Source organism: Sapajus apella, unplaced genomic scaffold, assembly GCF_009761245.1.
Source record: "Sapajus apella isolate SASKATOON/1434 unplaced genomic scaffold, GSC_monkey_1.0 scaffold25, whole genome shotgun sequence".
NCBI classification, from domain to species: Eukaryota; Metazoa; Chordata; class Mammalia; order Primates; family Cebidae; genus Sapajus; species Sapajus apella.
The window spans coordinates 20,982,744-21,010,577 of NW_022436965.1; the positions used below are offsets into that span (position 1 = coordinate 20,982,744).

Here is a 27,834-nt window from a genome sequence, read left to right on the forward strand (position 1 = left end):
CAGTTGAAAGTGCCATCTGCAATTAACTGGTTCACCCAGGCCTTAGACCCCAAACAGCTACTCAGCCACTTAACCTGATCCACAAGTACCAACCAAAGACAAAGCAAAAGAAGAAGCAGAGACTCTTGGCCCAGGCTGAGGAGAAAGCTGCTGGCAAAGGGGGTGTCCCCACTAGGAAACCACCTGTCCCTTGACCAGGTGTTAGCACCATCACCACCTTGCTGGAAAACAAGAAGGCTCAGCTGGTAGTGATTGCACATGGCATGGACTCCATCAAGCTGGTTATCTTTCTGCCTGTCCTGTGTCCTAAAATGGGGTTCCCTTACTGCATTATCAAGGAGAAGGAAGGCAAGACTGGGACATCCAGTCCACAGGAAGTACCACTGTCACCATCACACAGGTTAACCAGGAAGACAAAGAAGCTTTGGCTAAGCTGGTGGAAGCTATCAGGACCAATTACAATGATGGATATGATGATATCTGCAGTATCCTGGGTCAAAAATCTGTGGCTCACATTGCCAAGCTGGAAGTAGCAAAGGCTGAAGAACTTGCCACTAAACTGGGTTAAATGTACACTGTTGAGTTTTCTGTACATAAAAATAATAAAAACTCTCCTTCAAAAAAATTAATAAATGGTAAAAGGTAATATTATATATATATTTATACATATAAATGTATATATAAAGGAAGTCGGCCCTAAAATATTCATCCCCAGTAGTAATGGCCCAAGGGGAATTAAACTATTAAGTTTAGAGAACCATTTTACATTGCAAAAGGAAAAATAACTTGGGAGAATTAATACTGTTAAGGGTTGGGCAAAATCTAATCAAAGTTTCTAAGTGCTGATTTTCTCCTTAGCTATAGACACTGGCCTTTGCTTCCTAGAGAAATAGACAGCTAAAAAGCATCTAAAGTAACCACTGATAACCACCAAGTTTGCTCTGTCGTGTTGCTATTATCAGAAGGCATTTTTTTAAAGCATGGAACTAAACAAAGAGTGTTCACGGATGTTGCTTTTCCTCATCATTCCTTTTCCTTTCCTTCGCTCCCAGTGCCAGTCAGCACATTCCTACCGTCTACCTTTGCCAATTTATTTTTAATGCTGAATTGTTTCTGAAGCCAGTGAAAGAGGAAAAATCTGGGCTTTAACAGTATTTCTCCCTGTGAAGTATCTAACATGAACTCCCAAGACTGTATACTTGAAACCACAAAGACTTTTCCTTATTCTCAGCAACGTTTGTGTGTCTATGCTGTTCTTTAAAACATCACCTTCTCTCAGGTTGCAGAGTTGAGTCAAAGCAGAGACTGTTTTGCCTTACTTCTGTACATAAGAAGCTAGGCACCAGTGAGACTTATTGAGCTCCCTCAAATAGAAAACTTGGGAATCTGACAGCAGTGTCTGCAGTTCCTCTCAGGCTCTAACAGAGCTTCCTTCCCCCCACTCAGACCTGAGTCTCCCTCAAATGGTATGCCCATTGTCTTAGCAAAATGCATGTCGCCTAGTGTAGTAATCAGATTTTTTGTATCATTAATTTTTTTTGTTTGGCACACAATTTCAAGGACTTCCAGCCACCTTTATTCATGGACTCCCTTGTGGACCCATGATTAAATTATATATCACAGTCCAAAGGGTAAGTCTATCAGTTAGAGCACAAATAAGTTGACAAATTTACTCCAGTTGTAGGAAAAAGTAATCCTTCAAGAAATATCTACTGAATGCTCAGGTAAGGGCTCAGTATATCTAAATCTTACCTGGATGTGTCTTGCAGGTTTATTGAACTGTGTGTAAGGTGCTGATCTATTTGTTAGTATTTATTATAATATGGTCTCTTACAAATCCAGAAAATTTCTCATAAATAGTAATATTCATGGTAGCAATAACAGAATCCCCAATGTACTTTAAGGTAATATTGATTTTCTGGGTATGAAGGTTTGAATTTCCAGCCATTCGGGGCTTAGTTTTGTGTTGAAAATTGATTTGCTCCAGAACATACAGCCTCTAGTGCATCCCCACATTGTGACTGAACTCTCAAAGATTCTGATGATTTATCAAACTATATATTAAATAGACAAAAGATACAAATGCATTTATAATCATCACCTCTAATCCAGAGCTAACGTTAATTAACCAATTACGGTTTGTAAGGAAATCTGATGTTATTAAATGAATAAATAAGCCATAATATTTATTTAAACTTAATCTCAGGTGATCACATCTCTTATTTTATTCAATTTATACATAAATAGGCACAGGCCCTGAATGGTTAAGAAATTTACCCCTAATTATCCAATTAGGAAAAGTAGGAGCCCAGATACTAACCAAATTCTCCCTGTTCTGGGAGTTTACAATGGCCCCTACAGTCAAAACCATCATTCCTGTTTTGCACATGTGAAGTTTAAGGTTCATCTGGGAAAAGCCATTTACTCCAGTCAAAACCTGAGTCAAACCCAAAGTGTGTGCCCACCTGCCTTGCCTCCCTGTCCTTTAACTTACAGACAGCCTCTCGACTTACCTTCCGCAATGTACGCAGTAAGACAGCAGATGCCAAGGAGGGCCAGGATGAGAAGTCTCATGGCTGAGGTCCTGCTGAGCTGTTCAGGGAGAGAGTGAGGATCAGGCTCTTTGAGGACCTCTTATATTCCTCCAATGGTCAGCACACTTCCTGTAGTGAGAGGGGGCTTTCAACGTGGGTGTAGGATCATGGAAAATCTTTGCAATACTGATGCTTTCATTTTTCTTTAAAAAAAAGTCCCTCTTCCTTGTTCATACTAACCTTGCGGCCTTTGCCCCTTCGCCTGTGGTTAATGTGTCAATGAAACCAAATGTATGCATAAAAGAAAACGTGGTTGTGTTGTCTCCTGCCACCAGTCTGAATATAGATCTTCTGCCGTAGACATGCCTGAAGGCTGTTCACTGTCATGGCCCAGCACGGAAACTGTAAAGGAAATGAGGTGGGGTGGTCTCTGTGTTCTATCCCACCTCATGTGACATCCAGTGTGACATGGGTCTTCCACAACCATGGATCATGAGCCCCTGGTGCCACCCTTTGACTCTCTCAGGAGGTGAAGAGAGGCTGCTGCCACACTGAGTTTCTCAATCCTTTGCTTTCTTTTTTCTCCACCACCCTTATTCAAGTTATTCCCCTTTCGTCAAACCAATCTCCCCAGGTACCCAAGAAACAATTAAATAATGGCTTGAGCATGTCTATATGCATATATTTGCTTTATTACAACTGAACACACACACTTATAAAAGCTTTCTAAAAGTTGTGCTATACCTACTTATTTCAAATAAAAAAGAAAATTATAATCTTACCATCTGGTGTTTTCATTTCTAATATTTTTCCAGTGACTCTGTATTGGCATACATGTGTTCTCATAATTGTGGTCATTTTAAATATTGTTTTAATACCAATTTAAATATCTTCCCTTTTTTAGCCTTCGTGTTTCTACTTTGAATAAATATATACACATACACATTAAACATTTTCTTATAACTTATTAAAAAATCAGAACTATAAGGTTGATTTCCTTAATATACACTGAATTACTTCCCTTTAATAGCCAGGAGTAGGATTACTGGGTAAAATGATATGATCATCTTTATAGCTCTTATTATATATTGCCATATAGTCTCCCCAAAATGTAATTTTAATTTGCAATGCTCCCAGTAGGATTCAAATATACTGACTGCACTGGAACTTTTCAGTCACTGAGTCTGTATAGTGGTTGTTCTTTATTTTACATAGGTATCTATAAAATGTATTTATTAAATATATGTGTAGTTAAAGGTTTTGTCATTGCTATTAGGAATATGAAAATAAATTCCTACATTTTCATAAAAGTTATAGGTTAACCTCTAAGAGACTTTCCACTAATCGCATTTGATTTTTCAGACTTTATTCTAAATTTCAAATTGGCTCTTTAATGATTTCTACCTTGCTACACAATCAGTCCTTGAGCTCTGGACACATCTTCCATTCAAACTGCTTCTCCTTGTATTACTCCTTAGCATGGAGTAATGTGTTCTCTTCCATTTAATTTCCAAATACAGCTATAAAGGGACCATCTTAGACTCATTGCTATCCACCCACATGTCATTCTCAGCCAGACTGGACTAAGTCTATCTTCTAAGTAGTTCTTCAAGATGTCTCCTCCTTTCTTCCCATACTGCTCAAATGTTAGGCCAATTGCAGTGGACCAACCGGTTTCCCAGACCAGGATCTCCTCCATTCTAATCTATTATCTGCAGCTTTGCCAAAGTCATCCCTGTAAAACTTCAATTTAATCATGCCATTTCCCTACTGAGAACCTCTTTGCTAATTTCTGTTGCCTACAGGATTTATTTCAAATCTTTCATTGTCATGTATAAGAATGTTCAAGAACTAGTACTGCTTTTCCCTTCACACTCATCTTCCACCATTCACTCACACACTCCCAAACCTTAACAAACACATACATGTGCAGTCAACCCTATGGGCCAGCCTCTTTTATGCTTCTCATACCTCACACATTGTTTCCTTTAACTGAAATGCCCATGAAAGTTCCCTACACAGTTACTTGTAAACTCCTCCTCTCTGTATAAGTTTTCCTGAATTTTTTAGATAAAATTAAGTTGTGCCACCCCTTTATGCTCTCTTAGAACTTTGTTCTGTTCTCAAGGCTGTTGTGCAACTAATCTCATTGTGTTCTACTCAATTACATTCCTGTATCTCCCACTAGATGGCAGGCTCCTTGAGAGTAGGAGATTCCTTTGTTATCTCTGGATCCCCTGGCACTTGCAGAAAGCCTGGTAGGTAATAATCGCTCAACAATTAGTTTTTATATAAATGAATTATATTTAAAAGGCCAAAATTACAATGATTGTGTATTAAGTGAAAGATGACCATCTAAAAACATAAAGCCATTCTCCATGATATTGGTCTAGGCAAATAAAGGAAACAAAGGCAAAAACAGACAAATAGAATTGCATCTAACTAAAAAGCTTCTGCACACCAAAGGAAACAACAATCGACAGAGAGAGAAGACAACTTATGAAATGGGATTAAATGTTTACAAACTATACATCTGATAATGGGTTAATATGCAAAATATATAGAGAACTCAAGCAACTCATTCGCAAGAAAACAACACAATTTTTAAATGGGCAAAAGACTTGAATAGACATTTTTCAGAATAAAACATGCAAATAGCAATAAGGTATATGATAAAAAGTCCAACATCATTAATCATCTGGGAAATTTAAATTTTAAAAAAACATAATGAGGTATCACCCTACACCTGTTAGAATGGCTGTGATGGAAAAAGCAAAAGATAACAAGTGTTGGCAAGGATTGGAGAAGAGGGAACTCTTGCACACTGTTGGCAGGAATATAACTTAGTATAGACATTATGGAAAACAGCAGAGGTTCCTCAAGAAATTACAAATAGAACTACCATACGATCCAGCACTTTGGATATATACCACTGCTATATATATATTATGCTATATATATATCCACTTTGGATATATACCACTACACATTATGGAAAACAACAGAGGTTCCTCAAGAAATTACAAATAGAACTACCATGTGATCCAGCACTTTGGATATATAGCACTACTGGGTATATAGCCAAAGGAAATGAAATAAGTATATCAAAGAGACATCTGCACTCCCATATTTATTGCAACATTATTCATAATAGCCAAGATGTCAAATCAACCTAACTAGATAAAGAAAATGTGGTACATATACACAATAGAGTACTAGTCAGCCAAGAAAGGGGGGAAATCATTAATTTGCCAAAACATGGATGAGCCTGGAAGACATTATTTTAAGTGAAATCAGCCTGCATGATCCCATTCATATGTAAAATCTGAACAAGTTGATTCCATAGAAACAGAAAATAGAATGGTGGTTACCAGGTGCTGGGGAGGTTGAAAGGTGTTGGGTTGGGTTAGGGAGATACTGGTCAAAGAATACAGTATTTTAACTAGACAGAAGGAATAACTTCAAGAGATCTATTACACAATGCAGTGACTATAATTAAAAATACATTGTATTCTTGAAAATGCTAAGAGAATGAATGTATTCTCATCACAAAAAAATGATGGCTATGTGAGGTAATGTATATATTGATTGGCTAGGCTTAGTCATCCCACAATGTATATATGCTTTAAAACATCGTTTTGTACACAATAAATACATACAATTTTATCTTTCAATTCTTTAAATAAAATAAAATTAATAAAAAGAAGTAAAAAATAAAGGCGTGAACTCTGGAGACTGTGCTTGAGGCTTTCTCCTGTTTTCAATCAAATTGACAATTTGAATAATGGCTGAATTTTTATTTAGCATACTGACATGGAATTTGTTAAACTCTCAGAATGAACTGTTCACTTTCAGTTTGTCAAAGCATACACTAGAATCTCTTTTGGGGAAGAATAAAATAACAGACAAAAAGCAGAAACCAAGTGCAAAGTGGGCATGACCTGCTAATGGGTGGACATTGGTTGACAACAATCAGTTGAGGGATACTTGTCATAATGAATATTTTTTATCCTTGACTCCTCTCCTTCTCATAGATGTTACACCCAATCAGCAAATACTATGGGCTCTCTATCTTCAAAATAGAACCTAAACAGTTCTCACTACCCACAAACCACCCTATGCCAAGCCACCATCATCTCTCACTTGGATTAGTGGAGTCATGCAATAGCTTCCTGACGGGTCTTTCTGCTTTCACCTTTGCCTCTTCCTCCTTTGCCTCAAGTGACCACATCTACCAAGGTGACCATTCGAAAATGTAAGTCACATCATGTCATTTCTCTACTCAAAATCCTTCGATGGCTGTCCATTCTTACGAGTTAAATTCAAAGTCTTTGCAAGGGCTTACAAGTACCTATGCCCTATGCTTGACTCTCTCATTCACTCTCTGACAACCTCCCCTGCTGTTCTTTACCCCTCTTACATCACTGTAGCTATGTGGCCACCTTGTTTCTCAGACATGTCAATTACACTCCTGACTCCAAGTCTTTGCATTTACCCATTCCCTCTGCCTGATCCTCTCTTCCCTGAGATGTAAGCATGACTGAAACCCTCACCTCCTTCAATTCTTTGCTCAAATGCTTTCTCTGATCACACAATTTAAAACTTTGTAAACATGCCCATTCTGGTATCATTTGATCTATTTTTGCTGTTCTATTCTCATTGGTATCTTCAAATATAACAATTTGCTTATTGATTTTTTTTAATGTCTGTCTTTCTCCAGGAATATTTTATCTTTTTCACTGCCGTTTCTTCAGATTCCTGTACAATACCTGGCATAAAAGAGCTGCTCAATTTCTATATCCAGAATAAATGCAAGTATATGTGGTGTGTAAGTGCAAGAGTGTGTAGGCAGGCATATGCATGTGTAAACATCAACTTTTTTTTTTTTCTGAGACAGAGTCTCACCCTGTTGCCGGGCTGGAGTGCAGTGGCACAATCTCAGCTCACTGCAACCTCTGATTCCCTGATTCAAGCAATTCTCCTGCCTTAGCCTCCCGAGTAGCTGAGACTACAGGCACGTGCCACCATGCCCAGCTAATTCTTGTATTTTTAGTAGACAGGGTTTCACCATGTTGGCCAGGATGGTCTCGATCTCCTGACCTCATGATCCACCAGCCTCTGCCTTCCCAAAACATCAAAATTTATATCTGCAAAGTCTAGTGCTCTGGAATATCAACTCTGCTCATGCATGTGTGACCACACAGTGGAACGGGAAAATCAATTTTTGAAGGAAAGCATTCATTGTTGAGGGAAGAGGACAGAAACATGAGGGGTACAAGTAAAAGAAACTCAATGTCTTCTCTTTCTTATGCCTTTCTGGTCTGAATATCTTAATTCATCTGAAAAGTCACTTTGTATTTCATCATACATAATGTATAATCCAAATAAAGAACTCTTCTTCTATAGAACATGTTTGTATAATTTTCCAATTTTTCTATTAGGCAATGTATCTTTTCCTGATTGGTATGTAAAGAATCTTTATATATTTGCCTCACTAATTATTTGTCATAGGTGTTGCAGTATTTTCTCAGTTCATAGTATGTCTTTCACTACATTTATGATGTCTTTGATGAATAAAAATACATAATTTTAATATAGTTTAATTTGTACTATTTTATTTTGTGGTTAATGATTTTTGTACTTTAATAAATTCTTCCTTTCTCCAAAGTCAGAAAGAGATTTACCTCTATTTTCTACTAAAAATGTTAAAGTCTTGCATTTCACATTTAAATTTTCAATTTTTCTAGTGTTCATTTCTGTATGGACTATGAGATAGAGATCCAAAGGCTTTCTTTTCTTTACACATCCAACATTTCTAGCTCTGGTTTTTGAATAGTTCTACCTTTTTCTTCAGAAGTATCTTGCCTTAAGCTCACTAGTAATTACAAAAACAAAAGTCAGGACCACAGTGTGACCCTCACCTTCTTCCCATTCAAAGTCGTCAAAATTAAGAACTCTGATAGTAGTACTTTGCAAGGAAATGAAGCAGCACATATTACTTCTGGCTTTGGAAATTGGTATTAACACTTTGAGAAGCAGTTTGGCATTGTCATATAAAGCTGAGCATTTGCATGCCATGAAGATCCAGAAAGCCTGCTCCTAGGTACGTACTTAGAGAATTTCAAAGGAAAGGAGCATTATTAAATGTAAGTTACTTGGAATGTCCAAGTGCCCAAGTTGAAGGTAGGTTAATGGTGACGTATTATACAAAGTAATTAACTGAATAGAAGAAGGTCACATGTAAATTCATGTAGATGATATATAATTGTATCATTCAGATTAGACTAACAAGAAAATCAATGTAGATATTCCCAATCAGTTATCTGTCTTGAATGCTCTCCTCCAGAAAGTGAAACAGGAATTTAGGTTGTTTCCACCTCTGAATAATACCATCTCCTAAAGCCTGGGAGTCTTTTTCTTCCAGCTGCAGGATGAAGAATGAAAGAGTATGGCACACCTACTCTTATCTAAAAGTGACATGTATTCTTTGGTCCCATATAATGGGTGAGAGCCAGTTATCTGGTCCTATCTAGAAGCAAGGACAGAGTGAGAGAATAGAGAATAAAGTTGCATCTGGGAAATGTAATCTAGATCAAAGAGCAGATGAGGTCTAGCATGACCTGTCATAGCAATACAATTATCATTAATCTAATGGTGTGCTTGAGGTTCAAGTTTCTAAAGGGTAAACATAAAGCAAGATTACTGTGATTATTATTTTCTTTGAAACATGCCCACAACATCTCTTAAATTCCACATCCTTTTTTCCCTAAATTAAAATAGTGTTCTTGTATTTTCTCTTAGAAAAACAGTATGATCACTGTAAAGAAAATCCAGGCACTATAGAAAATATTTTTAAGAAAATATAGTTCACCCAAAGTCCACTACCCAGAAATAACCATTTAACCATAATAGATGGACCCTCTTCCAAACAGCACTCTGGGTAAATATACCTATGTATATCATTTCACAATCTTTCTACAGCATTCAATGGGTGTAGATTTATTGTACATTTCCGATGTGTGAGGCTTTCTGCCAAGTACAAAAGGCCATTAACCCATTTATTTAATCCTTAAAAAAATATAATGAAATAAGTAGAACTGTTGTCTACATTTTATAGATGAGAAAATTGAAACTTAAAGAGCTTAAGTAATTCACTAAAAATCACAAAGTTTGGCAATGATAAAGATACAAACCCTGGTCTACCAGACTCCAAGCCCAAGCTACTACACAGTGCCCTATACTGCCAGATATTTTGATACACCACTAATTGATACACCACTCTTGATGGGTCCTTAAATTATTTCCCTTTTTATCCAACCATGGACTACTCAGCAATAAGAATATACATTTCTCTAAACTTTGTATACCTGTCTATATATCTTTGTAGCGTAAGCTCCCTACAGGAAGTTCGCTGAAGACAGTCTCTTACTTTCATACATACTGGTTTCTTTAAAAGGTATACAAAGATTAACTGTATAAAAATGAAGCTGGCTGGAAGATTGATGCCATATCAGATATCTCTCAATTGTTATTGCTTGAACTGTAAAACCAGATTAACCAGGATCTTTGTGGGCTCAAGTGATCCATCTGCCTCGGCCTCTTAAAGTGCTGGTACTACAGGCATGAACCACTGCATCTAGCATATTTTATTATTATGAATAACAATGATTGATTTTTATGGAATCAGCCAGGTCTATGATTCTCTGCTTTCCTATACTTGGCCTCCTCCCCATATCTGAAATATCAGGAGGAAGAAACATGATTGATGTTAAGCTGGAAGACATTTTCATCTTCCCAATGAAAAGATCAGTCACAAACACAAGACTGTTTTTACGGTAGAATAAGAGGGCATGGAGTGCTATGCATTACCTAATTTTCAGATTAACTAAAATTATTTTTTATTTTAATCTTTACTGAAAATTTTCCAATTTTTTTCCGGTAGAGCAAAATAGAAAAATAAATTCTTGATGACAGAGGCTTAGTTTTAGTGCCTTAGTCGGTAATCTATTGCACAGAACCTAGAAGAATTCTTAAAGTGCAAGCATTGCCTTCAAGGGTATATGATATTGAATTGAATCTGAATGGCACTTCAGAGTTGGTTCTAGAAGCAAATTCATCAACTATTGCCTTATCAGTAGGCTGCTCTCATCGCTACTTATAAAATAGCAGCTTCTCCCCATTCCCAGAGTTTCTCTTAACCTGCTTTATTGTAATTCATACCTCTTATCATCATCACCTGACATTTTTATATACTGTGTATTGTGGTTCTGAACTTTTCTCTTTTTTTAAATTATACTTTAAGTTTGGGGGTACATGTGCAGATCGTGCATGTTTGTTACATAGGTATTCACATGCTATGGTGGTTTGCTGCATCCACTCCCCCATCATCTACATTAGGTATTTCTCCTAATGTTAGGCCTCTCCAATCCCACCACCCCCTTCTAACCCTCCCGTGGCTCTCCCACCCTCCAACAGGCCCCAGTGTGTGATGTTCCCCTCCGTTGTGTCCATATGTTCTCATTGTAACACACTGCGGAGAATAACTTTTCCCATATATCTTTTTGCACTTGTCCAATCATTTATTTAGACAAATTTCAAGAAGTACAACTTCTGGGTTAAATAAATGGTATCTATTGGTTTTCATGAATGAGAATCATTATATTACCAGAATTCATCTCAATAAAAAGGACTAAAAACAAGTCTAGGGTTGCTTTTTATAAAGTAGCACAAAATCATGGTAGAAATGACCCTACTAACAGCACTGGTACTTTTGCTAAAGCCTGATTTATCCTAAGAGAACAACAGGGATGCCGTAGACAAAGTATATGGAAGACAAATTATATAGCTGCTGTTTTCTTAGCAGTAGTATAATTTGTCTTCCATATGCTCTCTCCCCCTACCCTCTCTTCATTGTCTCCCCCGGCCCTTTCTCTCTCTCGTATGCACACAAATACACAACACACACACACTACCCCTAATGCATGGTCGTGCTGGGAATGCACTGTGCTGAATGTTAGCTTCATCACATTAAGGGAAGCCACAGTAAGTCTACGTGGTTTATTGAAAGTAACCAAACCTGCAGTGAAATTTCGTCACCGATGGTGATGAATACTTTCAAAACCATTAGTCCTTACACTCCGACCACCATCAGACATTCCTCAGAAGCTTATCTTAGTCACATGTACCAAACTTTCTCCAGCCACTGCTTGTCCTTGATAACATAGGGATCAGGTAAGCCAGGTTCCTTGTCTCAATTTATCTGCTCCCTCACGTGTTTCCGTAAGTTCTGATGCTAGGCTATGTGAGTAGAAGTTCAAAACATCTGTTCAGTTTAAAGATTTGTCTTTGAAAGGGGAAAATGGGAAAGATAAACAGGGAAAGAATTTAGGGATGCACCCTCATCTGGCATGCAGAAGATAAACATGGAGATTTAATTATTTGCTTTCACTATAAAGCCCTATACTTAAACTCTTTAAAACTGTAGCAGGCTTAAAACATAAAAGAAAATATTTTACCACTTTTACTGCTCACTGCCAATAATTGCTTTGGAAAAGACCATGCACTTAGAATCACCATGGGAAATTACAAGGACAGAATTTCCATTCCAAAGGCCCACAAAGAACAGTTTCTTTTGGTATCCTGTAAAAGGCTATATTTTTTATTTGAACATGTACTAAAGTTTGTAAGAAAATTTCTGCAGACAGGTATATCCCCAAGGAGATAATATTCATGCAAAATCACAGAACTCAAACATGATTGAATTATTTCTGATAGCTCAAAGGAATGGTGGAAAAAGTTGAAAATGTTTGGACCAAAGCAAAGAGCACCCCAGGAAGGCAGCCTGCTCTTCGCCTCCTAGAAAGTGACTACTTGTCATTTACATGCCCCAGCAGATCAGTCTAGGATGAATGGGGGAAAACTGCAGAGAAGAATGATCTAGCAAACAGACTAATCTCCTTTACTAACTTCTCACTCTAGGTGTTACATGGAAGCTGAGGGCTTGCAGGGGAGGCCATGACGTACAGCCATTTACCCAAGCATTTAAAATCAGGCACTCTATGAAAGTTGTAGAACCAGATGTGTATACGGTTTCAGACCCCAGAACACTCAATGTAAACTCGTTTTAATTTAATGTGATTTTGTTTATTTGTGGAATATCTACCTCTAAGAGTAATCTACTGTTGTGGTTTAGAGCCCTGGCTCTGGAACCAAACTGCCGTGTTCATATCCATTTGATCACTTAGTAAGTGTGTGACCTCCAGCAAGCTGCTTAATGCATTTAACCTCTCTGTGCCTCAGTTTCCCTATATATATAAAATGGAAATAATAATATACCGGATGAGGCTGCTAAAAAATCAAATTAGTCAGCACATGCAAAACACCTAGAAGACTTCCTGGTATGTATGTATTAAGCACTCGATATTTATTAGTTGATGTTATTAATATAGTATTAATATTATGCAAAATTTTATGCACTTGAGAATGAAAGTTCTTAAAAGAATATTTTAGAGTAATGTTACTTGAGGAAAATTAGTGACTTAATTCAGTAGAGGGAGAACAAAACAATTACTTTTGCTTAAATGACTGGACACCTGAATGGGAGTTTTTCCTGATTTACCAAAAAACTTAAACTTTTCCTCTTTTGCGTTTGAAGTTTGGTATTTAAATAAAAACCCTGACCAGGAAGAGTCTGTTTCTATATGATTTGTTTCTACTTGAAGAGGGAATGCGAAAGTGGAGTGTGGCAGCAGGAACCAGCTCCGCAAAGCATATTTCTGTATCAAAATTGGACTGAATTTCTTTGCGGTCTCCTCCAACCAGGGTCTCCAGATAAAATACTGGATACCCTGGATTATCAAAAGGATATAAGGGAAGCTCATAGGTGCCATGAGCAGAGATGTACCCAGGCCCAGATAGCAATCTGAATGCAAGATTTGAGCCTTTCAGAGACCCCAGGGCCTCATTTTCAATCTCACATTCCCTGACAGCACGCTAGCCTTCTTTACCTCCAATAGGACACATGGTGCATCACGGCCCCCCTGCTTTTCAGGTTCTCTATTAAAAGTCCCAGCCAGACTGAAACTGGAATCTCTCAAGCCCCACTCAAGGTTCCTGGGGAACAGAGGTAAACATTTGTATAGGGTGGCAGATGGGGTAGTTTTCAGAAAATTGGAAGGAGAGCCAAGCAGACAAACAGGAGGTATCCAATAAAACTAACTTATCAAAGACCAAAGAAACCCACAAACAAAACTGAAAACAAAGCAAGGAGAACCAAGAAGGCACATTTTGGAACTCAAATTGAGATCATTGGATTCAGCAGGTAACAGACAGACACTGTTAAAGCAGCCCCCCCACCCCCTGCTTTCCTTCTGTCAATAAAATTGAGGCAATCTGGAGATTTGCTTATTCCAGAAAGAATCAAAAGTGGCAGTATCCTTTCTGTAATGTTATGATGGGTGAGGGCAAAGAAGGGTGCAGGGGCAGAGCGGAGGTGGCCTCAAAAGCCTTAATTCTAAGCCAAAGCTCTGATTTGCAGATACCTCGCCCTAAAAGTTCACCCATGATTCCATCAAATTAGGTGAAATAGAAATAATTACTACACTTCTCACTTTGTTTAGGTCTTCTAGTACTATTGGCTAAGTTTCATCGACTCTTCCTCATTTATTAAGATGCTGCTTTGTCATACTTCAGGCCTTCTCACATGCTGTTTCCTCTGCCTGGATCACCCTTCCCTCAAGTCAAACCATAGTTAGGATGGTCTACTCCACCTGTGAGTGCAGTTGCCCTGCCCATGGGTAATAAATAAGACTATTACTCAGTACCCAGGCCAGCAGCCCTTGAAGAAGTTGTCTCCTAGCCAAGTTACGTGTTAATCATGACTTAAAAATAGCTTGTTCCTAGTGCTAAATGGCATCTACAAAGCAGTTCGACATTTTCTCATGCTGCAAGCTCCTTGTTGTTACTTACAGGAGATAATTGAGCATTCCTGCTTCTCCTTTGACCCCTTAGGAAAAAAATACAAAGAGAAAGTTATTTCCTCTCTGCCACCATGAGCTAGCAAGCATTCAGTTACCTTCTGGGGAATAATCCCATATCCCCTCCTTCCTTTATTCAATGATGTATTCCACATTTTTGAATGACCACCACTGCTGGGGATTACGCCAGTGGCAGGCTCAGAGTTACAGAGGACAATTGGTTCCCATCCTCAAAGATCTCCCAAGCTAAGTTTCCCGATGACCAATGTCTTTTCCCCCTGCTTACATTCACACCCACAAGAGGCAAGAGGCAATGTGTCTTTTCCAGAGCTCCCTCGTCAGCCTCATTCTCTCTTCACTCTGGCCAGCCAAAGATCAACATGATTTTTGGCGGTGGTGGGTCTGACCCAGGCTGAATCTTCCCCTGCGTGGTGCCTGACAGCAGAAAGGTTGGTGGTTTCTCCACTAGCAGTCAGGACAGAATGTTTGTGGTAGACCATCCTAAAGCTGAGGCTGGGGGGAGGCAGTGGAGCAGGTGAGAAATAATTTCTGTTTTGAGAGCGCTGAGGGGAGGAAAGCTGAAGACAGAGGAGGAAGTCTCTGTCCTGCCTCTCGGCCCCCAAGTTTCTCACCCTTTGCTGTTCTCTGACTTAAAATCTTAGTCATTAGACTTTCCATGGGTGACTCTAAGGTTCTGAACTGGAGATTCCCCTGGGTGTGGGATCACCAGTGCAGCCACCTAACCAGCAGGCTGGAGAGGGGGCCGTCTGCCTAGGATAGGCTATGCAAGAGAAATCAGTGGTCTGGGTGAGCCCCTGTGTGAGTGGAAAAGCTGATCTTTTCTCCATTTGCCACCACATAAGGCTCACATTTTGATTCTGTCTTCATTCAGCTTCCCCACCTGAGGCAGGGTTCCAGCATTTTAATTCAGTGTGTGCTCTGTGTACAGTATTCTGTGTGGGTACATGTGGCAAAAGCAAACTATTGCCCCTGACACCCACATACTCACATAGCTGCTACTTTCACATAGGCTTTATGGGACACTGCTGTGGATGCATGCCATAGCTCCATTCTACGAGCAAGGATTCTTGTCACCTTCTTGGTGTCAGGCTAAGACTTAAGTCCTATCAAGCACAAAAGTCGAGAGGGACATAAGAGCCAAACTGAGAGTTGAGGTCATGCATCTGAATATTCATTGCATGCTGAGTTCCATCTTTTATATCATAGGCTGTGGAGGAAATTAAAATTGCTTTGCCACACACAAAAAAATAGCGGGGCATGGTAGCATGTGCCTGTAATCCCTGCTACCTGGGGGCTGAGGCACAAGAATCACTTGAACCCAAGAGGCAGAGATTGCAGTGAGCTGAGATCATGCCACTGCACTCCAGCCTAGGCAACAGAGCGAGACTCCATCTCAAAAAATAAAAATAAAAATAAATAATAAAAATTGCTTTGCCAATCATTTCTTCATATTTGACAACAATTCACTCATATTTCGTTAATTCATCCAGAAGATGCCTTATGGAGCATCTAACAATTCCATACCCAGTGCCAGCACTGGGGACAGAGGGTGAGTCAAGAAAGCAGCTGCAACACAGAGTGATAATGCAGTATTTGAAAAAAGCAAAGAGTTGTGTGGGACCACAGAGAAGGGGCATCTCTCCCAGTGGGTAAGAGCAGGACAGAAAAGTAATTATAGAGGATTGATGACCCAGACAAGCCTTAAAGGATGAGTAGAGATTAGCCAGATAAAGGAGGAAACAAGAGTGCCCCAGGATTCCCGGCAAAGGCAAAGTCTAATGACATCGAGAAGATGAAGAAATCAAGTGCCTGGATACCAATGAGGCAAGCAAGCTGGTTTGATGTGAGCTCTAAGGCAACAAAGGTAGGAAGAAGCCAGAGAGCAAAAAACTTCACCTTGTTAACCAACACATGTAGATTTTAACCTCAATGTGTTTGGGGCACTGAAGTCTGCTAAGGAGCTTAAGCAGAGTAGTAATGAACTTAAATAGCAGGTAAGAGAATTAGATGAGGCTGTTAGCCATTCAACCAAAATTAGTGCTCCAATCTTGCCTGTCTCCCTTCAGTATCAGGCACATAACAGACTCTTGAAGAGGATTTGTTGATCTGTCATTTTCTGTTTCAAGGCTCTGCTTCTTCTTTGGGTACTCATGAAGCATGGACATTCTAGTCATCCTACCAGGTACCTAAGAGAATGTAAAAAAGAGCTCAGACTTCTGTGTGGTTTTCTGCATTTCTCTGTCGGCCTCAGAGGACCCTTCCAAAATAATGAGAAGGGTGTTTTGGAGGGCATGAAAGCTTGAACTCTGGGCAAAAACACCAACATCACAATGAGTAGATGCCAGTAAAGTGAACTGTAGTTAGGCCCTCACCCAGCTGACAGAATTACTAATAAAGGAGCATCAGATACTCCAAAGACAGTTATTCAAAGAATCAGGAATACAGTCTTAGCTCCACCACTGGCCCACTGCATCATCTCAGACAAGTCACTTAAATGAAGCCTCAATTTCTCCTCTAAAAAATGAACGAGATCATATAAATCCTGCCTGCCAAATATGATTTCAAAATGAAATAAGGCATGAGAAAGTGCTTTGTATGCAGTAAAATATTGTAAAGGGTAAATTATTATTGTTGTTAGTGGCTCTGCATCTGTGTAGAGTCAGTTAAGGCTTCTCCTGCATGTTAAAATAATATCCTTCTGGTATAATCTTCCCTAACAAGTACAACTCCCTTCTCTACCCACCCAGCAGGCAACGATGGGCAGCAACATCTGTAATGCTTGCAAAAGCGTATGAGATAAAACTTATGTTAATACCAGAAAAACTATTCTTTCTAATGAAGTTGCTTTTCTTGTGGTGAAAGTATCAAGAAGTGTGCACTTATGCATAGATTGAAGTTTCATACATCTTTCCACAACTTGGAGGAGAGCGTGTTATTGTCTCTATTAAAGGAGGAAGAAATTGAGCCCCAGAGATTTTGTGACTGCATGGGGTCATCACACAGTTGGCAAATAAGAGAGATGTTTGTCTCCAAATATCTCTATTCCAGTAACAGTTCACCAAATACCCAGTTCTAGGAACAAAATGGGTACTCAATAAATGACTGATTAAAATATGGTACAGTTAGGTAACACTGATGCTGTCATATTTCAGTGTTTGAAAATTCTGGTTGCTAAAGATTATAATGGTGCTGTGGCTAAGAATGATAAAAATTATTCCACTTGAAAGGATAAAAGAATTATTTTTAAATGTATGTTTACAGAGAACAATGGTAGGATAGAGTTCTAAGAAATCATTTCTCTTTGTCTACATTTGGTTTAATTCATTTATGCAACAAATATTTATTGAGGCCTATAACATGTCAGCTGTTATTTCTAAGAACCAGGGCTACAGGAGTGAACAGAACAAGCAAAATCTTTGAATTCATGGAGCAAACATTCTGATGGAAAGGAAAGTTAATCAACAGGATTATATAAGTAAAATTTATTATATTTATGTAAGTATATTATAAACCAGGAAGTCATTATGTATTAAAGAGAAAAAAAAGAAAGGATAGAGGGGGAGGATGAGATATTGGGGAGGGAGTCACTGAGATTTTAGATAAGGTAGCTGGAAAACAGGCCTCAATGAGTAGATGACTTTAGGGAAAAGAACTAGAGGGAATGGGGGAGTTAGCCGCACAGCTATCTGGGGGAGCAGCACTCCAGGAAAGCAAAGGAAACAGCAAGTTCAAAGGCCTCGAGGCAAGAATGTGTCAGATGTATTCAAGAATTATTCAAGATGTCCAAAGTAGATGGTTTGAGAAATCAAAGGAGAGAAGTGGTAAAAAATGAAGGCAGAGAGGTGACAGGGAGCAAGGCCATTCTAACCCTTATAGATTGTTGGTAAGACTTTGTCTTTTACTCTGAGTGAGAAATGAAGACATTGGGAAAATGTGTGAGGAGATGTAATACAATCTGACCTATGCTTCAACAGGTTTATCTGTCTGCTGTGCTAATAGTAGATTGCAGAGGGCTAAGATAGACACAGGGAGACCCCTTAGGAGGTTATTACCTCCCATTGAACCAGAGGGCCAATGAGGAAGGCTCAAATGCTGGTTTATTTTGAAGGTAGAACTGACATGATTTGCTGACAAACTGGGTGCAGGATGTTAGACAATGAAGAGAGACCAAGGCTTGGATGAGACCAAGGTTTTTGATGTGAGCACCTGGAAGAAAGGTGTTGCCATTAACTGAAGTGGGAAAATATAGTAGTTACTGGTTTCAGGGAGAATATTTAGGGGCTCTGTTTCGGTCATATTAAGTGCTTAGTAGACGTCCACATGAAAATGTCAAGTAGACAGATATCTGGGTCAGGAATCCAGAGGACATGTCTAAGCTGGAAATAATAATTTTGGAGTCATCAGCTTATATGTGGCATCAGCTTATATTAAAGCCTTAATAATGGGCAAGGCATGTAGGTAGAGTTGACCAAAAAAAACAAGAGATTCAGGACTGAGCCTTGGATACAGATTGGGAAGAGGAGGAGGAACCAGCAAGGAAAACTGGGAAGTAGATAGAAACACAGAAGAAAAACCAATCTTGTGTGGTATCATGAAAGTCAAGGCAGGAGCGTGTTTGTAGAAATACAGTGAGCAAATTTGCCAAATGTTGTAGATTTGTCAGAAATTAGAAATAGTTGGATTTGACAGCATGGCTGCCACAGAATGACCACAAGGGAAAAAGTGTCAGTGGATTGGTAAGAGCAGAAACCTTTGAAGAAGGGTTGAGAAGACCTGGGAGAGGAATTAATGACAACTCTTTAAAGAGAATAATTTTAGACTACCGTTGCCCCATAAGCATCACTATAGAGGCTTAAGGGTAAAAGGACTGTAGCTGAAGTGGAAGTGGAGTCAAGGAGGATGTTTCGTTTATTTTGCATCTTACATGAGAGAAAAAATATCAAGTTTGGATGCTAATGGGAATGATCCAGTGGAAAGTTTAACACTTAGTATAATATCTAATGTATCAACTATATATATTTGCTATTCTCTTAAAAATTTGAATTCATAAATGCATTCCCCTAGAAACTCGTTATGTACTCCTGATTCTTTGCATTTTCAATTTCATTATTTCCACCAGGAACTAATCGTATTAGCAATTTGGTCTACAGTTAAACTGTTGCCTGGTATGGATAAGAGAAAGAAGTAATAAATAATACCTTGTTACAGCCCATCATAATTACACATTTTTTATAAAAACATGATTTAGTTAAGAGTTTTATAAACAGCCATTAGACATAAACTACCTGCCTTTATGTTGGAAAAATTTTTTTAGATAACTGTTGATTTCAAAATTAAAATGAAACCTCCCCAGGCATAGCCTGAGTCTTCCTCCTCTTTAAACTACTACTGGTTAGTATTTGATTTAACCTTGGATGTTTATTCAAAGTTCCAGTGGCAGTAAAGTTGACTTCTCCTAAGAGCCGATATCTGTGGACCCCGATCCCCCTTAGTGGGAGTGGGACATCAACTTTTTAGGTAAGTCAAGAAGTAGCTCCTGCATTGGCAGTCACTTTCACTGACTTTAGTATTATTACTTGCTCTTGGTGTTACCTTAAACAGTTCCTTCACGAGAATGTCTTCAACATTGTGGTTTCCTGATCAACTGCAGCTTAACTTTATAATAAAACACGCTTCAACCCTCCCTTCCTGCTGCTTCTGCCCTTGCCCCAAACCAAGAGTAGTGAAAACTATGCTATGTAATAACTACAGAATTTCTCTCTCAACCTCTTGGTCTCTTCTTTCACTTCGGATATACTAACTCAGGCCACAAAATCACTCACAATTCCCATTGCAAAGCTTTTACCTTGTTTCTATTAAAAACTTAATATTGTATCCACTTCTCTGCTACCAGATGCCTCAATTTTATTCTTTTGTAGCCTGTTTTAGTTTTTTGTTTGTTGAGACTAACCTCACACATTTGATTTTTTTAAATAATTATGCATTTGAAGTGAACAAGGAATAGCTTTAGATTGCAGTTGCCTCAGAAAGCTTATTTAATGTTTGATAGGGCAAACATTTCTTCTCTTTTTTTATTGACAGGTACAGTCACATGCACATGTGATACAGCATAGCAAGAATAGCTGAAAATTGCTTATAATAGTCACTAACATTTATTCAGCACTTACTCCATCTCTAGCACTCTGCTAAGCATTTGACACACATTCTCTTATTGGATTCTTCATTGTGTTACTGACAAAACTAAGAATTTGGGGAGATTAAGGCACTTGTCCAGGGTTACACAGCTAACAAATGATTGATTAGGGATTTGAATCCAACTGATCTGATTCCAGTAGCCACCTACTTAACCACTCATGAGAGAGTGTGCTTGCAGGACTATGTACATGGGCAAAACTTGTCCAGCTAAGTCTCAAGGGCAGAGGAGAGAGATCTCTCCTAAAGGAAAGTCTTGGTAAGAAGGAGTTATAATACACTGGAAGTGTAACAGTTCGTTGAAACTTCATGACTTATCTGAAAATTTGTGATGATTTTGCATTCTGCTTCATATTTATATTGTATTAATATAAAAGAAATATTTGGCTCTATTAAAAGGCAAAAAAAGACATAAATATTTATGAACCAGATGACAAACATTGTAAGGATGTTAGTTTTCCCCAAATTAGTCTACTATTCAATGCAATTCCAGTTAAAATTTCCATAGAGTTTTTGGAAGAAACTTTCTAATCAAATTTTTAAATTTATATGGCACAAAAATATTCACAGACAGCTAAAACAAGCTGGGAAAAGAAAAACCAAGAGTAAAGATTTGCCCTATCAAATACAGGTATTGATCAACTTACCACCTATGCAACTTACGACCATTTGACTTTACAACCACAAACGCTAGCCATGACTGCTCCGCATCTGGCAGCGCAAATGTTGCCCAGCTGGGCGTACGACAGTGCGGACCAGCTTCCGGCGGCACTACCATCTCCACGTGCACCATTTCAACTGTACATATAGCCTACTCAACTTACGACCAAAGCGTGTTACGACCGGTCCGTGGTCCCAACCGTGGTCGTAAGTTGAGCACTAGCTGTATTAAGACATAAGATAGAGCTGTGCTAATAAAAAACACAATAGTGCTAATTTAGAGATTAACAACCAGAACAACAGAAAGCTCAGAATCATGTTTATAAATTATGCATATATATATACACACATACATATGTGTGTATGTATGTACATATATAAACTATGATCAGATGAGAATAAGGTATATCATTCAGAATGTGTTGTTGGAAACTTTTGCTTATTTTACAGAGAAAAATAAAATAAGATTCCTACCTCACACCACATACAAAAATAGGCTTCTGATAAATTAAATGCAAGAGGAAGGAAAGAAGGGAAGGAGGAAGGGGGGAAGAAGAAAGGAAGGAGGAAAGGAGGGGAAAAGGGGAAAGAAGGAAGGAGGGAAGAAAGGAAGAAAGGAAGGAAGGTAGGAAGGAAGAAAAGAAGGAAGGAGGAAAGGAAGGGAAAGAAGGAACACATAGGAGAATATCTTTATTACACCTGGATGAGGGAAAGATTCCATAACTATATTCCCAAAATTTAACTCACAAAAAAAAATTTGATATGTTTTCCTATTTCAAAATTACAGATAAACACAGAGCTGCTGTCTGTCTCTTTGCCCTATTCATTTTCTTTATAGTGTTTATCGTGTTATGATACTGACTAGTTTACTGATTTGATTTGGGGTCTTGTGCTCATTTGAGATATGCTTCAGGAAGGCAGGTACTTTGCCTATTGTGTTTACCACTGTAGACACAGCCCCAGAACTATGTCTGGCATAATATGTGGGCAATAAATGGGTCCTTCATACATTGTCTTAAGGATTTTTAAAATATTCCTGAATTGTATAGATCCCATTGCTATCTGGGATTCCATTTTTTCTTTTTTTTTACCATTTTGCAGGTCCTACTAAAACTTCCTCTAATACAAGTCCTAAAGGGTATCTACAAGACTGCTTCTTAGAGAAATTTAATTTTCTACCATGCCTAAAACTCTGATTTAATCCCTGTAGGCAACAGTAGGACTATTTTGACAATGTCTTTTGAATGCATCATGTAGGGTTGATCCATCTAGAGATAATACCTTTAGGATATAACTGAAACCAAAGAATTGAGAATAGAAGAAAGCATATTTCAGCATAACCCTATAAATTATTTTCTCCCATTGCAATTGTCCAGAAAGGAAACAGGTTTACTTGAGAATCAGTAAATTATGCGTCACTGAATGTGTTTGGACAGAGTCTGCAGGACCACTTACCAGAAAAGGAGAGAAAAGATGAGAAGAAATGCTCTTTAAGGTTCCTTCCATCCTCAAGCTCTAAGATCCTTAGCCAGTTTCTTCTTATACCCACTCCTCTCCACAATATTCTTCCCTTCCCCCACCAGGAATATTGAAGCAGCACAATGCCAAAGACAGCAATAAACACTATAAATAATCATTACTCTCAACACTTGATGAGTGACACCAAAAATTAAAAGGATGCCTGCACAGTAAAGCAAGCACCCTGCAGGATATTTATTTTTGGCTCTGGAATACAAAGACACATAGTCAGAGCCATACATTCATCTTTCATTCTTAGTGCCCCATGCCCACCCGCACTGAGGGTGATGCTCACATGAACATCATGCAAATACTGCATGGTGTGGGCTGAAATTCAGACAGAGGTATCAGCACAGATTGTGCAGCTGCCATCTTTTGAAATTCCATGGAGATGCTTGGTCATGCACAACTGAACACATCAAGAGGTTTGCTCTAGTTTCACTCTATCTATAAGAGGGGTCCTACCCCATGTTGTTTTTTTTAAAAAAATAGGGATCCATGAAAGTGGCCTTGGAAGTAGAAGGCGAAAGTTCTGAGTGTGGGTACTGGATGCTCAGGAGTTGCATTCCCATACTGATAGCACCTAGAGAACTTGTGGGAAGCTGAGGCTGCATCTAGGGCCTCTCCATCTGGCAGGAGTCCCCCAACCCCATCCCTCTACTCCACACCTCCCACCCAGCCTCCCAATCCTAGCCCGAGAGCTCATTGCCAGGAATCCCCAAGACGGCCTTAGGACCCTTTGATAGACAATACCACTCATCTCCCCACCCTGCCTTCTACCTCTCCACCCTAGCCAGTTCTCTGGCTTACACATAGATCCTAGTGATGCTTACACTATAGAGCTCTCCGGCACTATGAGCATTTGCACATCCTTTGCCTTGTTTCATCCTTCCAAGAGCCTTGTAAGGGAAAACAGCAGGTCTGATTATGTCAATTTTATTCATGAAGAGACTGAGATGCAGACAGGATAAAGTGACTTACCTAAGTCATCCAACCATGTGGCAAAGCCAGGACATGAGGTAGGCCATCAGAACCCTCATCTCTTGCATTCACCTCCAAAATAGATCTCTCATCAGGTTGCCAGACAATGATGCCATTCGTATCAGACAGAGCAACTGTAAAAAGAATGGTCATCCATGACCCATTAGCTCTGGAAAGAAGGGCAGCATGGCAGAACTCTCTGAAATACGAAGAAGTAAGAACACGCTCCCACCAGAGAGCAATTCCCACCAGAACAGCTGTCCTTGAGATGTGTCACCTTCACATGTAAGCACACTGCCACCTGGGGAAATAACACACAACAGGTGCAGAGTGATACTGAGATGATTACTTTATCCCCTCTGCTTTCCCTAGATTACAGGGTAGTGATTATATCAAAAGAGAAAGTGATTTTTCTCAATCTTTGCTGGTGGATTACATGTGAAAGCATAATCACAGCAACCACAGTTCCTGCACCTAACTCAGAAGTGGGTCAGGATACAAAGACATCTGAGAGAAGAAAGGGTGACTACTTAAAAGGAGCTCTTTAGAGGCAACACAGGTGAAATATGCCCTGGCCCAATATTAGGAGGCTTTACAAGGAAAAGATAAGACTAGCCATCCAGTTTTAGTGGCAGAGCCTCAGACTCCTGTGTTTGAATTAGGAAGCTGTCTTGATATCACTTGACTTGTATCGATGGCCTGAGGTCTGCACTATTCTGCCACTAATTAGCTGTGTAGTGATAAATATAGTAAAATCAAAAGGACACCGGATTAGGAGTTAGGAGGCCTGGGTGACTGTGACCCCTGGAAAAGTTGCTTCTCCTCTCTGGGCACTGATTTTTTCACCTATGAAGTAAGAAAGTTAAACACAATGATCTCCAACTTTCCATTAACTTCTGAAATTCAAAGTCATTTTCTACACATGGAAAATTAGATGGCTAAACATGTTTTCCAAAAAAAAATTTCAGTCCTAACATTTTAATGTTTCATAAATATATTTTCTGAGTCATTTCTTTCTTGGAGTAAACATATGGTCCCTAGTATTTCAAATGATACCTCTGCAGTAAACACAAGCTCTGTGGATTGTACTGAATTAGGAAATTGTTGTGGTCAGTAAGATTACCCGCTAAATTATATACCATCATCATGCAGATTATAAAAAGTCATCCCTTCTGGCCAGACAGCTTGGAAAAGTGCGTCTCTCTGTGCAGAAGGAGTCTCATAGAGGGCTAAAAGAGCAGTACTTAGGCTGAATTTCAGCTTCCTCCTGCATCCTCAGCTGAATATCCTTATACAATGTACAAGCTGCTCAACTAAACAGAGCAGCCCTAATGGAGTCGAAATACTGAAGGCTTTTGTTTCAAGCCACACTCAAACTTTCTGAGGAAAATGCAGAAAAGTTAGAGCTGGCAGCATTCCATGCTCTCTGAGCTGGGCATAGACTGTGCTGAGGATTGAAGGGTTTCATGGTTGCAATGCTTATTTTACTATTGATGCCCTAAAGGATGAAGATAGCACCATCAATCATCATTCTGGCAAAAAGAGAAATCATCCCAATGCAATCTCCAATGGTCCACGGTTAAAATATTAATCTGATTAACTTACAGAGAAAACAAATTATACACTAAACTTCCTTTCAAATAGATTTTAAGCTCCTTGGAACAGTGGTTTCTTGTTCACTTTTATACCGCCAGAATAGACTACAGTGCCAGGCATGAACTAGGTGCTCAATAAACAATTACTGACTGAACTCACCATATGAAGTTGATTGATTCAAATGCCCCAAGAATGGATATCTGTGTCACACAAATAAAGCATGATGAAGTTAAAGTAGAATTAGGAAAAGTCAACCTAGAGCACTGGTTTTCAATCTTTGGATTGAGATGTTTGGATCCTGGGGGCAGATCCCTCATTGCTTGGTGCTGTCTTCATGATAGCGAATTCTGGTGAGATCTCGTTGTTTAAACATGTGTGGCATGTCCCCCCATAAGCTTGCTCACTCTCTCTCTCTCTTTCTCTCTCTCTCTTTCGGTCTCTCTCTCTGCCACGTTATGTGCCTGCTCCCCCTTTGCCTTCTGCCATCATTGGAAGCTTCCTGAGGCCATGCTAGAAGTAGATGCCACTGTGCTTTCTGAAAAGCTTGCCAATTAGATCTCTTTTCTTATAAATTTCCCAGGCATTTCTTTATAGCACTGCAAGAATAACCTAATACAGACATCAACTAGTGTTTATTGTTTTTATAAAAAATCTGTTACCTATGAGATTTTTTGTTATTTTCTAAGAAATTTTTCTTTTCTTTCTGGTAGCTTTTAGGAATTTTCCCTCTGTCTTGATGTTTTCCAGTTCTACTACAATATGTCTGGGTGTAGAAATTTTTAAATTCATTCTGCTTGCAGCTGAATGCATTTCTTCAATCTGAAAACTCATCTCTCACCAGTTTTGTTAAATTCTCAGCCATCACTCATATTTCTTCTCCTTTATTGCATCTGGTCTCTCTGTCTGGAGCTCCTAGTAGAAATAATATGTTGAACCTTCTCATTCTATCCTCCATCTTTCTTAACCTCTCTTCTATATTTTCCACATTTTCTTCTCTATTCTGTATTCTATCTAATTTCTTCAGAGCTAAATTCCTATTTGCTAATTTTCTTTTCAGAAGTGTCTAGTTAACGTTTAAACTGTCTGTTGAGGTTTCTTTAAATTATTATTTTCAATATGTTTGTTTAGATTTTTTTTTATTATTTCTTTTCCTTCCTAATGATTTATATCCATTTATTTATTTATTTATTTTGAGATGGAGTCTTGCTCTGCCATCCAGGCTGGGGTGCATTGGTGCAATCTTGGCTCATGCAACATCTTCCTCCCAGGCTCAAGAGATTCTTCTGCTTCAGCCTCCTGAGTAGTTGGGACTACGGGGCATACTGTCATGCCCAGCTAATTTTTTTTGTATTTTTAGTAGAGACATGGTGTCACCATGTTAGCCAGGCTGGTCTCGGACTCCTGACCTCAGGTGATAATGCCTGCCTCATTCTCCCAAAGTGCTGGGATTACAGGCATGAGCCACCATGCCCAGCCCGTTCATTTTAATGTTTTAACTATTGTTATTTTTAAAATAACTCCCTGGAAGCTTCTCTATTTTCTATATTTTGTTGTGTTTTGTTTTTCTCGTTTGCTGTGTTTTTCGTCTCTTTCTCTCTCTCTGTTTCTCTCTCCCTATTGGTAATGAGGTTCCATCTTCCTTTGCAATTAAGTGAACCTTCTGACAAGTGCTTTCTTCTGAAGGAGCACCCTCTCTTGCTGTCTGTGGTGAAGAGGTCCTCATGGGACAGTGTTGCATTGGCCTTTGCTGGTATCCCACTAGTTTCACTATTTTTTTATTTGTGGAGATTCTTTGTTGTTGTTACTGTTGGTTTCCTTGCTTAGATTTTCAGCACCATACAGGTAATATAAATTAGGGCCATATGCCTTCTCCCAACAGAGGTTTAATATTCTGATTTTTCTTACATCACTCTTTTTTAATGCACTTCCCAAAATATGTGACCCACTGTCATGCTTGCTCTTGACTGCCAGACAGATATTTTCCAGTCTGTTTCATGGATGGGGCATTTGCTATACATGGCTTTGTGCAAGGAAGTCATTTTCAACTTCTCACTTTATAAAAGGATGAGAACTCCTGCTGTCTCTCCACCAAGAAAATCACAGCCCTCACCCCACTTGTAAGTCCCCACCCTGCTTCTCTGTGCGCTGTGCCCTATTCAGCTCCAGCTCCTGCTCACTGTTCAGTCTTCAAGTTCACTCTCAGTTCTAGCACCTCCAGATTTCCTTTCTCTGATTTTGAATCCAGAAATTAATTACTTCACATTATATGGTATTATCTTATATTTTACTCAGCACTTCCATGTGCTTGGAATGGAGGGTATCTTATACATCAGTTTAATCTGCTGTATTGACTGGAA

General features: G+C 38.9%; 1 protein-coding gene across 3 annotated transcripts in view; it reads right to left on the minus strand.

Moving 5' to 3' along the window:
* XCL1 (X-C motif chemokine ligand 1) overlaps positions 1 to 27,834 on the minus strand; it is a 169,024-nt gene that overhangs the window by 2,103 nt on the left and 139,087 nt on the right. Inside the window, exons 5-6 of one of the 3 annotated variants that reach the window (XM_032291459.1) lie at positions 2,775 to 2,936; positions 2,514 to 2,663 (exon numbers count right to left, since the gene is read on the minus strand). In XM_032291459.1, coding sequence (XP_032147350.1) covers positions 2,514 to 2,574 — 61 coding nt within the window. In that variant the 5' untranslated portion in view covers positions 2,575 to 2,663; positions 2,775 to 2,936. Of the gene's footprint in view, positions 1 to 2,513; positions 2,746 to 2,774; positions 5,001 to 27,834 lie in introns of those variants that run through there. The other 2 variants (XM_032291460.1, XM_032291461.1) reach the window with 2 other exon arrangements.